Raw genomic sequence first — 13,919 nt, 5'->3', positions numbered from 1 at the left:
GGTGGGGGGTGGGGCTGATGGGAGGAAGGGAGAGAGTGCCTTGGTGTGGGCCCATTTGAGGTGGTGCTGAAATGGCAAGGAGTGCTGCAGTGAGCCCTAGAACACTGCCTCTGTCAGTGTGAGTGGACGGGTTGCAATGTCCTTTGAACTCTAGCTTTTATGAATGCTGTCAGATTTTTTAAATTATTTTGCTTTAATTAGTGAAAATAGCATCTCATTACTGTTTGTTTCCATTTCTTCACTAACTGCTGAGGCTGAACGTATTTCCATATGTTTCTTTGCTACACATTAGACCTTCAAAAGTTGTCTTCTGACTTCCCCATTGTTGGGGGTGGCGGGGTGGGGGCAGAGTGTGACAACTCTGAGTACCTGCTGGGTGCTCAATGCTTCACACGTTGTGATCACCACAACAAGTTGGCATAGTAAGAATTACCACTCCTCTCCAGCCACTGCCCCAGCTCTTCTTTCCCTCCATAGGTAAAACTCTCCAAGGAGGTGCTTGCCCTCTTTAAAATCTTTCTTAATTTCCCATAATATCACTCATACCATTTCAGAGGGTTTGCTTCAAAAGTGAGGTGGATTTTTTGGTTTTTTTTAAATTCTTTGCAGTTAAAAGGACAGTATCCTTGGGGCTGGCCCCGTGGCCCAGTGGTTGAGTTCATGCACTCCGCTTTGGCAGCCCAGGGTTTCGCTGGTTCGGATCCTGGGCGCGAACATGGCACCACTCATCAGGCCACACTGGGGCGGCATCCCACATGCCACAACTAGAAGGACCCACAACTAAAAAATATATATATACAGCTATGTACTGGGGGAATTTGGGGAGAAGAAGCAGAAAAAAAGAAGATGGGCAGGAGTTGTTAGCTCAGGTGCCAAAAAAGACAATATCCTATGAACCTATTAAAACTTTAAAAAATAATTCTTCAAGGTAGCACATTACAGTACTAAGAATTGCACTTTTCACATGTCTTGGGAAAGAATATTTCTTAGGAAGAGAACTGCTTGTTTACAAGAGCATCTTGATGGTGTAAGGCAGAAGTTTGTAAGTTTTTCTGTAAAGGGCCAGAGTTAATATTTTAGGCTTTACAGGTCAGGTGATCTCTGTTGCAACTACTCAGCCCTGTTGGAGTGAGAAAGCAGCCATGGGCAATACATAAACAAGTGATTGTGACTGTGTTCCAATAAAATTTTATTTACAAAAACAGGTTGCAGGCCAGCATTGGCCCAAGTGTTGTAGTTTGCCAACTCCTGGTCCAAGAGCATAGTCTGGATGCATAAGGCAGGACCAAGGAGGGCTCTGTAAAGAGAAAGGGGGCAAGGATTGGCATTTTGGAGGAGATGCACAGTGAAGGGTGGGAGATATAAGGGGAAGTGCAAGTATACCAAAGAGAAAACATTTCCAGCAACAGGAATGGTAAATGTGAATTTAAATCGTTTGCCATGCTGTGTCCAGATATAATCCCTTTCTTTTAATCTCTACTAAGTCTTTTTACCCCTCCAAAAGGGAAAACAAACAAAATCAGGTGCACATTGGCTTAGGGATCAAGAGCCCCAGGTTCTGGGTCTTGTTACCACTATTGCAGCATTACAGGAGATGGGCCATTTGAATCTTTCAGCCCCAGACAGCTGACTCCAAGAGCCCTTCTGGTCTAACAGATGGTCCACAGGTACATCTGTGATGCGTCTCATTACTTTCTGTCTGACCTTCACTGAGTAGGTCAAAATACTTTTTGGAAGCTGGTCCAAACTCTGTGTCATCCTATTGGGCCTTTAGTGAGCTGTGGAACATATCAAGTGCTTCACTATTGAAGACTCCTGTAGAGGCTACTTAGTTGACCCAGGTTATTGGCAGCCCAGTAGAAGCACCATCAAGTTATTAAGTGGTCATTCTCTGAATGTATTGAGAGCCTACTCTACTTGTTCCTGGGGCTTATAGCAAGACTAGTGTCAGTGTCTGTGCCCAGGGGACTCAGTCCACTGAGGAAGATGGACACTGAGCAATTACTGATGTGATGAGAGCCTCGAGGGAGAAGTACAGCAAGGTATTAGGATGGTATGACATGGCCTTGATTCTCATTGGATAGCACAGAATCTTCCCTGAAGGAAGTGTTTAAGCTCAGACCTCAGAGACTAGTTTGGGCCATTGCCTAATTTTGTTTTGTTTTCTTGTTTTATTTTTGCCACTTTAATGGAAATTTTTCTGTAATACATTTAAAAGCAGTACTTTGGGTATTGATGAAAGTAGGAATGGGTGTGAAAAGTGTCTCACCCTGTGATGTCCCTGAGAAGTTCCCTGAGGCATTTGATCAGAATGCCAGCTGCATAAGGGCAGGGATCTTGGGTAATTTTATGCACTATGTCCCTAGGTCCTGGCACAGGGCCCAACACAGTAGGCACTCAATAAGTGAGTGAATAATCCTGAGCTCATAGGTCTATGGAAAATACTTGTTGAATTAAATTTTGATTGCATCTCTCTCCTTCATTTCATCAAAGCCCATCTCTAGGGGCCGGCTCGGTGGTACACTGGTTAAGTGCGCACACTCTACTTCGGCGGCCTGGGGTTCGCCGGTTCAGATCCCTAGTGCGGACGTGGCACCACTTGGCAAGCATGCTGTGGTAGGCATCCCACATATAAAGTAGAGGAAGATGGGCACGGATTTTAGCTCAGGGCCAGTCTTCCTCAGCAAAAATAGGATTAGCAGCAGTTAGCTCAGGGACAATCTTCTTCTTCAAAAAAAGCCCATCTCTGACAAAAGAAATTATTTTAGTTTCTTGGTATAGGCAGGCGTTTTCACATAGATCTTTTTTACTTTATATTCTAGAGCAGTAGTTCCCAGCCTAGGACAAAACATGTTAACTAGTTTTTTCTTTTGCCAAGTCATGGAAGATTAAGAAAAAAAAAAAAAGACCTATGATCTTCATTTCATTAAGAGGAGAACTTTTTTTGTTACATCAAAAAAGTAAGAAAGGGAGACCAACCTGGTGGCATAGCAGTTAAGTTTGCATGCTCTGCTTCAGCAGCTGGGGTTCGCTGGTTCGGATCCTGGGCGTGGACCTACACACCGCTTATGAAACCATGCTGTGGCAGCATCCCACATATAAAATGGAGGAAGATGGGCACAGGTGTTAGCTCAGGGCCAATTTTCCTCAGCCAAAAGGGAAGGATTGCTGGTGGATGTTAGCTCAGGGCTAATCTTCCTCAAAAAAAAAGTAGGAAAGGCAATCGTAAGGAGTATCCTTTAGACTATATTGAACACTTGTGGTTTTATTTAAAACAAAAAAAAAAAACACAACTAACTCTGTCTTTGTTTTTTTTTACTTAGCTGGGGACTTGTTAAACTTTTCCAAACCCATATCAACTGCCCGACAGGCCTTTGAGGGCACAGCTCTGGAGCTCAACAGGGCAATGTCCACAAAGGTCAGCTATCAGAATTTAGAGGATAGAACTTCCCACTGAATGGAGTTCACTTTTTTCTCTTGGCCCCTCCTTCAAGTTTAAGAGTGATTTGGTACCGTTTATGGACAGTCATATAGCTTTTATGGCTGGTGAGGAGCCCAGCCTAGCAAGCACCTCAGGGAACCTCAGAAGTGCTTGTTGAACTACTTTGGGAATGAGGCAGTTGACTGCTAGTGGCCATAAAGTCTAGCAGGTTCTGGATTCTTGGCGTCTGCATCATCCACTGCAGGATTGCAATGACCTCATCTATGTTTAACTTTTGAATTTAATTAGACAAATATTCAATTGCCTTCTGTGGATCACATACATTTGCTTTTTTCTGATGATAGAAGTTTTACATATATATATTCCCCCAATAAGTTGGAGATATATATATATATATATATATATATATATATATATATATATATATGAAAAGGTAAAACTATGTGTGTGTGTGTGTGTGTTTTATAGATAGTGCTATGGACTGAATGTTTGTGCCTCCTGCCCCAAATTCATACGTCGAAACCTAACCTCCAAAGGTAATAGTATTAGTAGGTGAGGCCTTTGGGAAGTGATCAGGTCATGAGGATGGAGCTGTCACAAATAGGATTAGTGCTCCTATAAAAGAGATCCTACAGAGCTCCCTAGACCCTTCCACCGTCTGAGGATAAAACAGAGAAGTCTGCAACCAAGAAGACAGCCCTCATGCAACCATGTTGGCACCTGATCTTGGACTTCCCAGTCCCCATAATTGTACAAAATAAATTTCTGTTTATAAGGTACTCAGTCTGCGGTATTTTGTTAATAACAGCCCAAACGGACATAGACAGGTAGATAGATAGACACACAGACAGATCTAGAGGTGGAAAAAAGAGAGAGGGAAAGGGAGTGAGGAAGAAAGTTACCCATTATTCCAAAATACAGAGATTTGTACCGTTCCATCTATTGTCATGTTTTTAATTACCAGAGTTTCCAGTGTCAGTCACTTAATGCCCTTGATGTAATAAGCCATAGTTAGAACATGTTTAAAGATGCTTTTCCAGGAAAAATATTTTCCAGTATATTTGAAGCTTCTGGTTTGGAATCTCCTCATTGACATCCTTCCACTTATTCTTGAAAGAATTCTTATCTAGAAAGAGAAGTGAGTAGTATAGGTGCGTTTTTCTATAACTGATATCTTTCTTTGCCTTGTCATGGTCTAATTTTTCAATCTGTATATGTGACCTGAATAATCAGTTCCACTAAAAATATCTAGAAGGCCAGAAGGCAAGTTATGCTAACTGGATGCATAGGAACACCACCATCTCACTGACAGTCAGGGTCTAAAATATCTCTTTGAATTGCTCAAGGAGCCCTGCTTCTTTCTGCCACAAACGTTACAGTTTTAGCTTTGGCAGTGTATTCATTTGTTCATTCAACAAATATTTATTGAGTGCATACTATGTTGCAAACACCAGTAGAGGCTCTGGGGATATAGTAGTGAACTAAACAAACAAAAGTTCCTGCCCTTCTAGAGTTTATGTTCTAGTGGTTCATGGACTCTGAAATCCAGCTTATTAGTTGATAGCTCCATTCCACCACTATTCCCTCTGCTACTGTCTGCAAAACAAGAATAGCGATGACGGCTTTGACCAGGTGGACAAAAGTTGAGGCTGCTAGAAGTGGTCAGATCCTAGATGTATTTTGAAGGTAGAGTCATAATTTCCATAAACCTCAGTTTCCTCACCTTAAAAGTGGTCTTAAATAACATCTCATAGGTTATGAAGATGGAAATAGATACTTGTGAAGCATCTAGTCCTGTAATCTAATTTAGCGTCCAATAATACAATAGACGATCAACTAACGTTCCTTCTCTTAAAGCCGGATTGAACGTGAAGTTTTACGTCGTGCCAGTGAAAGCAATCTGTACTCTCTAAAGCCCCCGTAGCTACCGCAAAAGAATTACTACGCCTCATTAAGGTAAGAGTTCTAATCCGGGTCTGCAAAAGGCAGACTGGCGACTCCGCCGTGGTGTTGGAAGAGAAATACGCAGGAAATTAACACAGGGAGTAATAAGTGACAGGCAGCTCTAGCGACCACACTTCCCAGCAGCCCTCGCGCAGCCAGGAACCTTCGCGGATTGGACGCCTCCTCCGGAGCGGCCGGCGGGGGGAGGGCACAGGCGCGAGGTACAGTGGGTAGGAGACGGTCGTCGACGGAGGCGCCATTTTGTGAAGCGGCCGTAGTCTTTTGGAGATTCTGGGGTACGATACCGCTGCTTCTGCTACTTCGGTCCCTCCTGGGGGTAAGTACGACAGCCGTCCGTAATGACCGGCGGTTCTTGCTGTTGGGACAGGCCCTGTGGAGCTTCCCTGTCAGCCGCGGGAGGCGGCCGACAGCCCCAGCCGGGTCTCGAGAGGCTAAGCTACCGGAGGCGTTGAAGGGCCGCGCCCCTCCTAGCCACCGGCGCTGTCAGCGTTCAGAGGGCGTTTTCCCGCCCAGCCCCGGGCCCGCTTCTTTCGGGCTCTCACTGTGCCCCTGCCGGGACGTGTTTCCGATTTCCCAGCCCAACTGAGCGCGGAGCCGTTGCCTGTCTCTCGGTTACTCCTTGGGGGCACCCCAGCGGTCTAGTCGCCATCGCCCCGCAGCTGCACCTGAATCCGCCCTCTCCGGAAGGCTGTTGGGTGAAGGCGGATCTGCGGGCTGGGAAGCTCTTGTGGGGCGGGAGGGCGTGTGCAGGGAGGAGGGGGAAGCGGGACGCCCGAGTCTGTCGCGCAGGCCGTGGCGCCGCCATCTCGGCCGCGACACCCCACGGAGGTGGGTCCAGGCTCTGCCCACGAGACGAGGGGCCGCATTTTCGATCTCCCCAGGGCCTTGTTTCTCTCAGATGGTTCTCTTCTGTTTATTAGTTCAGCAAATGTTCGTTGAGCTCCTGCTCCAGAACTAGTTTCTCGGACCTCGCACGCATCTAACGCTTTCTAGCTGTGTGATGTTTTATCACCTCCAGGGCGCTGCGGGTCCAGGCTGGGCGCCTCAAGGGCCTGTGGTGGTCAGGACTGGCCCAAGACGTGGTGAGGGTTGTTACCGAGGAATTAAGTCGTGTTGAGGTTTGCTCTTGTCTGATGGAAAAGCTTTGGATCAGCCGTTGCGTTACAAATGGAGTAGATTTCAATCAGCTCAGCATCCCGGCTTCTGAAAGGTTTTAAATTTTTCATCAGATATTTTTGAATTTCATATTGCTCCTTGTGTTAATAAGGACACTGATTAATGTTGTGATGGTCACCTACCCCGTTGGAGTTGCTTTGCTTTAGAACACAGGGAGCTGATTGCAGTTCTCTCCTTTTTGCTTTGTAATTCTAAAGTAGGAGCAGGGAAGGAGTCTTTTGCTTGCATCCTTTTATGGGTTTGTTACTGAATATGGAATCTAATATTATAAAGTATGCTTCCTCTTTCTGCTATGCTCATTGTTAACAAACGTTAGCATGATTTTAATGTTGACTGTTGGTCCCCACCTTAGATAATCACTATTAACAGTTTGGTGAAATTCCAGCCTCAGTAGTCCCAGTTTACAGAACAATTGAATTAAGTGATCTCTCAGATTTGCAGCAACCAATCTCTCTTGTCTCCTAGGAAAACACAAAATTTGAACCTTTGGGAGCAGTGTGTTAGATCTTCAGTAGGACAATGGGTTCAGACAAACGGTAAGTTCCTGCTGTACACACCTTTGATCTCAGCATTTCATTAGGAACTGAACAATTTGTTAAAAATTGTTCATCAGACAAATATTTGAGTGTCTTTTTGTGCCAGCCATTACTATGAGTACCATGATCATCCTTGTTCTCAGAAGCATGTAGTTTAGAGAGAGAATTAAAGTACTGTGTGAACTGTGCTGTGATAAAGGAAGTTGAGGGTGCTGTTAGAACACATAGAAAGCATATGTTTCCCTGAAAACAGCCAGGAAAGCTTCCTGGAGAAAGCATTCTCTAAGGTGAAGCCTGAAGGGTAAGTAAGAACTCGACAAAGGAGGGCAGGGTGGAGTGGGTCACTGAGGGTTCCTCGTGTGGATAATAGCCTCTGCAGAAGCCAGGAGATCATGAAGTCTGGCACTTTGCACAGTACCTGGCTGTAGTAAGTAATCAGTGAATACCAGTTCTTGTTATTGTCCCCTACATAGCAAGATGATCCAGATTTATAAAGCTGAAAAGGTTTGGATCATGAGTTACATGGGAAAAAAAGAAAAATTGCTGAAGAATTAGTGGAGAATTAGGATTAGAGTGTCTGGCTGCTGTGTCATCTGTGGATTCTCCCACTCAAACCATTTGATTTAAATATGTAACCTTTACTTATTTAGCCACCTACCTCCTTGGTATTGAGGTCAGTCGCAGTGATAGATTGAATTGGTGGTCCAGAGGGACTCAGGAAATGGTTCGTGTCATGTGTCGTCGTTTTAATGCTGTCAGCAGTCTGTGATTCCAAATAACTTATTAAATTAACATTTAGCCTTTTAGATCTCTCATCCCCATAGTTCACATCATGAAATAGTCCTAGACTACTTGTTTCATTGGTTTCTTTTTACTAAACTTGTATACTCTAAATGAGGCCCTTATAAACCTTTCCTTTGTCTTGTCCTTACACGATAGTTTTGTAAATCTGGTAAACAGTTTATGAAAGAACAGTATCTGTGGTCAAACGACTTTAAGCCTCTTGTTTAGATTTTCCTGTGAAGCCCAGTGCTGCCCAGTAACCAAAAATAAACCAAATGTTATAGGAAATAGTGTTCTCTGATGGTGCTAGGTGGTTAACTAATTGGTTAACTGCCTGATGTAAAAAAGACTAATTTAACTCATCTAGGTTATTGGTCCATTTCCCAAGTAGTGTGATACCCTTGAGGAGTGAATGAGTAAGGAACCGCTTTCCTTTGAAATTGGGTGGAATGCTAATAATTACTTTCTTCCTATCTTTGATCACTAGATACCAATCAAGGATGAAAGGGGTGATGTGTAGACCACAGGCTTGGGAAAACACACGATAAACTTGGACAACCTGACCCTTTTTCAAAAATATTAAACCCAAACATTTGATAGCTTTATTTTCAGATTTAACATCAATTCTTGAAAGTTATCTTTGCATTTAGGGATGTAGATGTCTTCCCAGTGGTTGTCTTTGTGAACTGGAATTTGGTGATAAGTATTAGGGGGTACATTAAGCTATTTGGATGTCTTATAAACTGAGCTGTGGGTGTGTGTGTTGCCAACCTTGTTTTCTAAAGGTACAAAATGTGATTTATTTGAGAGTAAATGAAAATTATTTTCCCTGGCAGAGTGAGTAGAACAGAACGTAGTGGAAGGTATGGTTCCATCATAGACAGGGATGACCGTGATGAGCGTGAATCCAGAAGCAGGCGGAGGGACTCAGATTACAAAAGATCTAGTGATGATCGGAGAGGTGATAGATACGACGACTACCGAGACTATGATAGTCCAGAGGTGAGTAACCAGCAACTGTATGGAGTTGTTAGAATTGTGAACTGTATGCACAAGACCTCCGAGATTCTTGAAATAAATATACCAACTGTGGAAATCTCTCCTCTTATTATATGTAAATTCTCTATTCTAAAATCTGTTAGATTGACTATAATCCTCAAAGACAAACTGAGCCTTATAGTAATAGAAATATTGGCCAAGGTTTACATAGGGCTCACCATGCACCAGGCAGTCTTTTGAGCACTTGACTTACGTGAACTCAATTAGGTGCCTCTATAACCCTATAAGGTAGGTGTTATTCCTAATTTAAAGATGAAGCGGGGCCGGCCGCATTGCCCAGGGGTTAGGTTCGCATGCTCTACTTCAGCAGCCCAGGATTTCACAGGTTCAGATCCTGAGCACGGACCTAGCACTGCTCATCAAGCCATGCTGAGGTGGCATCCCACAGGCCAGAACTAGAAGGACCTACAACTAAAAATACACAACTATGTACTGGGGGGCTTTAGGGAGAAAAAGGAAAAATAAAATCTTTAAAAATATATACAACTATGTACCAGGGGGCTTTGGGGAAAAGAAATAAAAATAAAAATCTTCGGGGGAAAAAAGATGAAGCAGTCGGGGTATAATACAGTCATATTATTAGTCATATTAGTGCCACATAACATTTCAGTCAATGACAGACTGCATATACAATAGTGGTCCCATGGGATAAGTGCCATATAGCTTAGTTGTGTAGTAGGCTATACCATCTAGGTTTGTGTAAATACATGCTAAGATGTTTGCACAGTGATGAAATCGCCTAATAACACATTTCTGAGAACATATGCTCGTTGTGAAGCGATGCACGACTGTAATATACTAGCCCTATGCCTCAGATGGTGTTTCTAAAAGTTGTAGTTCTAGTCATCTTAGCATAACTTTTTTCACTTTCTTATTTATATGCTTACATAGCTTTGTTTAGAAGTAATTGTGCTGCCCATATAATTTTGCAGTTTTCCACTTTTTCCATGCAATAATATTCATATTGTAACAGGTAATAGTTGTCATTGAATTCATATTGTAACAGGTAATGGTATTTCATATTGTGTGTTGGTGCACTACACATTGTTAAACCATTCTTTCTGAACTAAATGATCATTGCCAGGTTTTTTGTTTGTTTGTTTTTTGCTGTTTTAGAAAACATTTCAGTGACCATCATCATGGAGTTCACCTGTGTCATCTCTGTTGTCCCTAAAGTTAAATTCCTAGGCCTGGATCAAAGGGTATAAATCCAGTGTGATTTTAATTGTAATTTTGTTTATTGTGAATCAGAGAGAACGTGAAAGAAGGAACAGTGATCGATCTGAAGATGGCTACCACTCAGATGGTGATTATGGCGAGCATGACTATAGGCATGACATCAGTGATGAGAGGGAAAGCAAGACCATCATGCTGCGCGGCCTTCCTATCACCATCACGGAGAGCGATGTAAGGGGAAACAATAGTTCTAAGAAGCAGTCCAGTGGGCACAACAAACTTTGAACTTCTCCCATTATTTCTCATGTCATTGTTTTATCTCAAGCTGATATCTTAGCTAGTGAAATATATTTCTGTCTTTAGGCTGGAGTTCTCTCAACTCAGTTCAGAGGTAAAGTACCATTTATATTTAGGCTTTGAAGCTCAATGTAGAGTTTTCAGAAGTTCCTTAACTGCAGGGAGCAGGTCTTGTTCCTGCAATAGCCTTTAGAAGGTAGTCAGTACATTTTTATTGAATTGGTTACTTATTTCGTGAGCGTGTATCAGTAAAAGCACTTTCTTCATCATCTTGCCACCGTTTGATTTGATGAAAATTATACTCTCCATCTCAGGGAAGCCTCTTGAAAAGGAAGGCCATTTCCTGGCTCCCAACTCTTCAGACTGGCCAACTAGGGCCTTGGTGTATGGTGCACTCCCTGATTTCCAGTGACTTCTCTGGCCCACACCCATTCCTTCCAGCCATATCTACTCCCTGCTTCCCCTGCAGGCCACTGTGGACATGTCCATTGTTCTACCAGTGTGCCTTTTTCTGCTTGAAGTTTCCTTTATGTGAAGCCTTTCCTGATCTACCAGGCAGAATTTCTTCTTCCTTATTCTCTTCCCAAAGCACTGTATTCAGGTATTCATGTAGCGCCTGTACTGTGGCTGTCAACATGCGTATCTCATCTCCCCCATAAGATCATAGATCTCTGAAAATAGGCTACTGTGTGAACTGATTGTCTCTGTGTCCCCAACCCTTGAATGCAGGAGGCTGCTCAGCCACTATTTTGGTGAAATGAATGTGAGATTTTGAAATATGTTATTAAAAGATGTAAATACACAGCATTGTGCCAGTATCTATTGTCCTGGAGTATTCAGAAACATATTCTGACTTATGTTTAGTGAATTTTAGACAAAGCTGAAGATAAGTATTGGGTTTACACAGCTTTGCCCTTCTAAACCCTGGAAGTGACAAATGTGAGATGGAATGTTAGAGTTAATAGTGGGTGATCATTCCATTATTTGTGATCCACTGCACACCTGTTACACTATGTACTATGTTAGTTGCAACAGTGATGCAGAGCCATGGATCCTGCCTTGAAAATACTTATGGATGAATTGCTAAGATCAGCAGATGATGAAGACAATGTAGAGTATAAGGGATTGGTGTTAGAAGAGGTCCTTTGAAAGAGGTCCTGTGGAATGGCTCTGGAAACTTCTTCAAGGGAGGTTGTTACTAGTGGAGGGTAGGGAAGGGCTCCAGGGAGATATTAGTTGCGCTGATTCTTGAGGAGTAGAAATGTTTTGGTCTGGTGGAGAACTGGGGGAAACGTATGGTAGACTGGCCCTCCGGGCAGGGGGATCACATGAGCAGACCTGGGAATAGAAAGATAATGAATGAATCTAGATAAGACCTTGCAGCCAGCTTGATTTAACTGAAATCAAAGGCTTTTAGCAGGAGAGAGGCAGATAGAAAGGTGCTGTTGGGGCCAGGTGCTGGAGTCTTTGAAAGCCCAGCTAAGTATAAAAGAAAGTTTACTGGGGGTTTTGCTGGTAGCAAAAGCTGTGCAGGTTAGAATGATGGAGGGAAAGAATGGTAGTGGGTAGACAGAGAAGGCAGAGTTGAGCTCAGGTAATGGCAGCAGTGGGCATGTGGAGTAGGGGTTGCAAGAGATGTTGCAGGAGTCAATTTAGGAAAGTTTGCTTGTTGATCAGATTGCCCCCTTGAGGAGTCTGTTAGGCCTGTGGCCCTGGGAGCCCGCAGAGGAAGTGGGTGGCATGGGGAGAATAGTGCCCTAGCTGACTTTTGGGGGCCTCCCTGCTGGTAATGAAACAAGATTGTAATGTTTCTGTGTTTCAGGCTTCTTCAGGGACAGCCGTGCCTACCATAAAAAAGCTGGTTTTCTAAGTAGAGTATCTGAGTTTCCCAAATATTGTGTGATATCCTTAGAAAACGTAGTTATTGGGGGGCCGGCCCCCTGGCCTAGTGGTTAAGTTCGCATGCTCCGCTTCTGCGGCCCAGGGTTTCACCAGTTCGAAGCCTGGACACGGACATGGCACCACTCGTCAAACTATGCTGAGGCGGCATCCCATATGCCACTAGAAGGACCCACAACTAAAAATACACAACTATGTACCGGGGGGCTTTGGGAGAAAAAAGAAAAATTTAAAAAATCTTTAAAAAAATAAAAAGAAAATGTAGTTATTGGGATCTTTAAAACATTTTAAAATTATAGTATTTAATTTTCTCCTGAACTTTAGTTTATAACTTTCATTATTATTTACTTTTTCAGTTTAGTCTCCCCACTGATGTGAATTTCTTGGAGTAACTATCTTTAGTTAACTATGTTACTATGTATGTTACTGTATCACTGCTTTTATAGTTACTGTCTTTAGTTACTCTGGAGACTAATTTTTTAGTTACTATCTTACTAAGCATGAACCTGAGCCACATGGTCAGGTCTGGCTCAGTGTAGCCTTCTCAAACTCTTTGAAAAAATAGATACAGTCGATTCTCCTTATTGCACTGCAAAGTCGCTGCAAGTAGTGAACCGTCTCTCCTAGGGAAAATACAAAGCTAGGTTCCTGTGAGCCTCTGGTCACAACATTTTCATCAACAGATCAATACATAACCTCGTTTATTTGTACTACGTTTAAAGATATCTTATTTAATATATATTGTTGATTCATTAGCATTGAACTCAAAGTCAGCAGCAGTGTAACTCATGCCTGAATGAAGCTTATTTAACACATGTATTTTCTCTGTAAGGGACATCACATCCTTCTTGTGCTTAGGAATACTAGACAGCCCTTCAGCACTACCCTTGGAGAGCCGTTTTAAACAGTGAAATCAAGAAAAAGGACAAAATTGCGGAAAATGTGGCACTAAATAGACTGTAAAAAGGACACTTGTATACAGCGTGAAAGCTGAAACAAGGCAAAGCGTCACCTCAGCCAGGAACATGTGTATCACGCAACTCAAATCTTTCACTACTCTGCACATGTTCCCAAATAACCATAAAACTGCTTCAGGTTTTTATTTGGAGTTACAAATTTTAGTGAGTAGGCAATTTTGCAAATAACAGAATCTATAGATAATAAGGATCGACAGTATGTAATCCTGCAGCCTTTGCACATAATTATTGAAAGTTAGGGCCACTAAGAATTTCTGTTTCACAAATTTGGCCCTTTTTTTTTCCCTGGGAGTATTGCTTCCTGGTATGATTGATAAAGAGACTAATATATTTATTTTTATCATGACTTTTTGCAGTAAGTGTTTGGTCTGACATCAGTAACAAACGTTCAGCCAGAATTCTTTCTTCTAGGCCCAATTAATGTTTATTTTGATTTGTTAGGAACCCAAGAATGTTATGAGCTTTGTTAATTTTCACCGTTAATATAAATATAAGAAAATTCTTTCTTAAGATGTGCAGAAAATGATTCTTATGAGGGAATTCTTCGTTTTTTGGCTGTTGATTCTTGATCGTGTATTTCAGAGGACGGTGACACACCCTCTGCCTCTT

At 42.6% G+C, this 13,919-nt stretch overlaps 1 protein-coding gene and 1 long non-coding RNA gene across 4 annotated transcripts in view; one reads left to right on the top strand and one right to left on the bottom strand.

Moving 5' to 3' along the window:
• Nucleotides 1–1,169: 1,169 nt before the first annotated feature.
• Nucleotides 1,170–6,089, bottom strand: LOC139075938 (uncharacterized). Of its 2 annotated transcripts, XR_011526964.1 has the most exons (4): nucleotides 5,166–6,089; nucleotides 4,404–4,568; nucleotides 2,980–3,198; nucleotides 1,170–1,297 (listed from the first exon to the last, which is right to left on the bottom strand). It is a non-coding gene; the product is annotated as an uncharacterized lncRNA (long non-coding RNA). The 2 variants fall into 2 exon arrangements; XR_011526965.1 differs by lacking the exons at nucleotides 1,170–1,297; nucleotides 2,980–3,198 and having other exon boundaries at nucleotides 4,367–4,568; nucleotides 5,166–5,543.
• The window catches only part of RBM5 (RNA binding motif protein 5), a 24,727-nt gene continuing 16,342 nt past the window's right edge, over nucleotides 5,535–13,919 (top strand). The window contains exons 1-4 of one of the 2 annotated variants that reach the window (XM_008529790.2): nucleotides 5,535–5,723; nucleotides 7,049–7,119; nucleotides 8,739–8,904; nucleotides 10,213–10,368. In XM_008529790.2, the coding sequence (XP_008528012.1) occupies nucleotides 7,103–7,119; nucleotides 8,739–8,904; nucleotides 10,213–10,368 (339 nt within the window). In that variant the 5' untranslated portion in view covers nucleotides 5,535–5,723; nucleotides 7,049–7,102. Of the gene's footprint in view, nucleotides 5,724–5,801; nucleotides 6,618–7,048; nucleotides 7,120–8,738; nucleotides 8,905–10,212; nucleotides 10,369–13,919 lie in introns of those variants that run through there. The other variant, XM_070575242.1, reaches the window with a different exon arrangement.

Source organism: Equus przewalskii, chromosome 15 (genome assembly GCF_037783145.1).
Source record: "Equus przewalskii isolate Varuska chromosome 15, EquPr2, whole genome shotgun sequence".
In the NCBI taxonomy this organism is placed as follows: Eukaryota; Metazoa; Chordata; class Mammalia; order Perissodactyla; family Equidae; genus Equus; species Equus przewalskii.
This window is presented reverse-complemented; position numbering and strand designations above follow the sequence as displayed.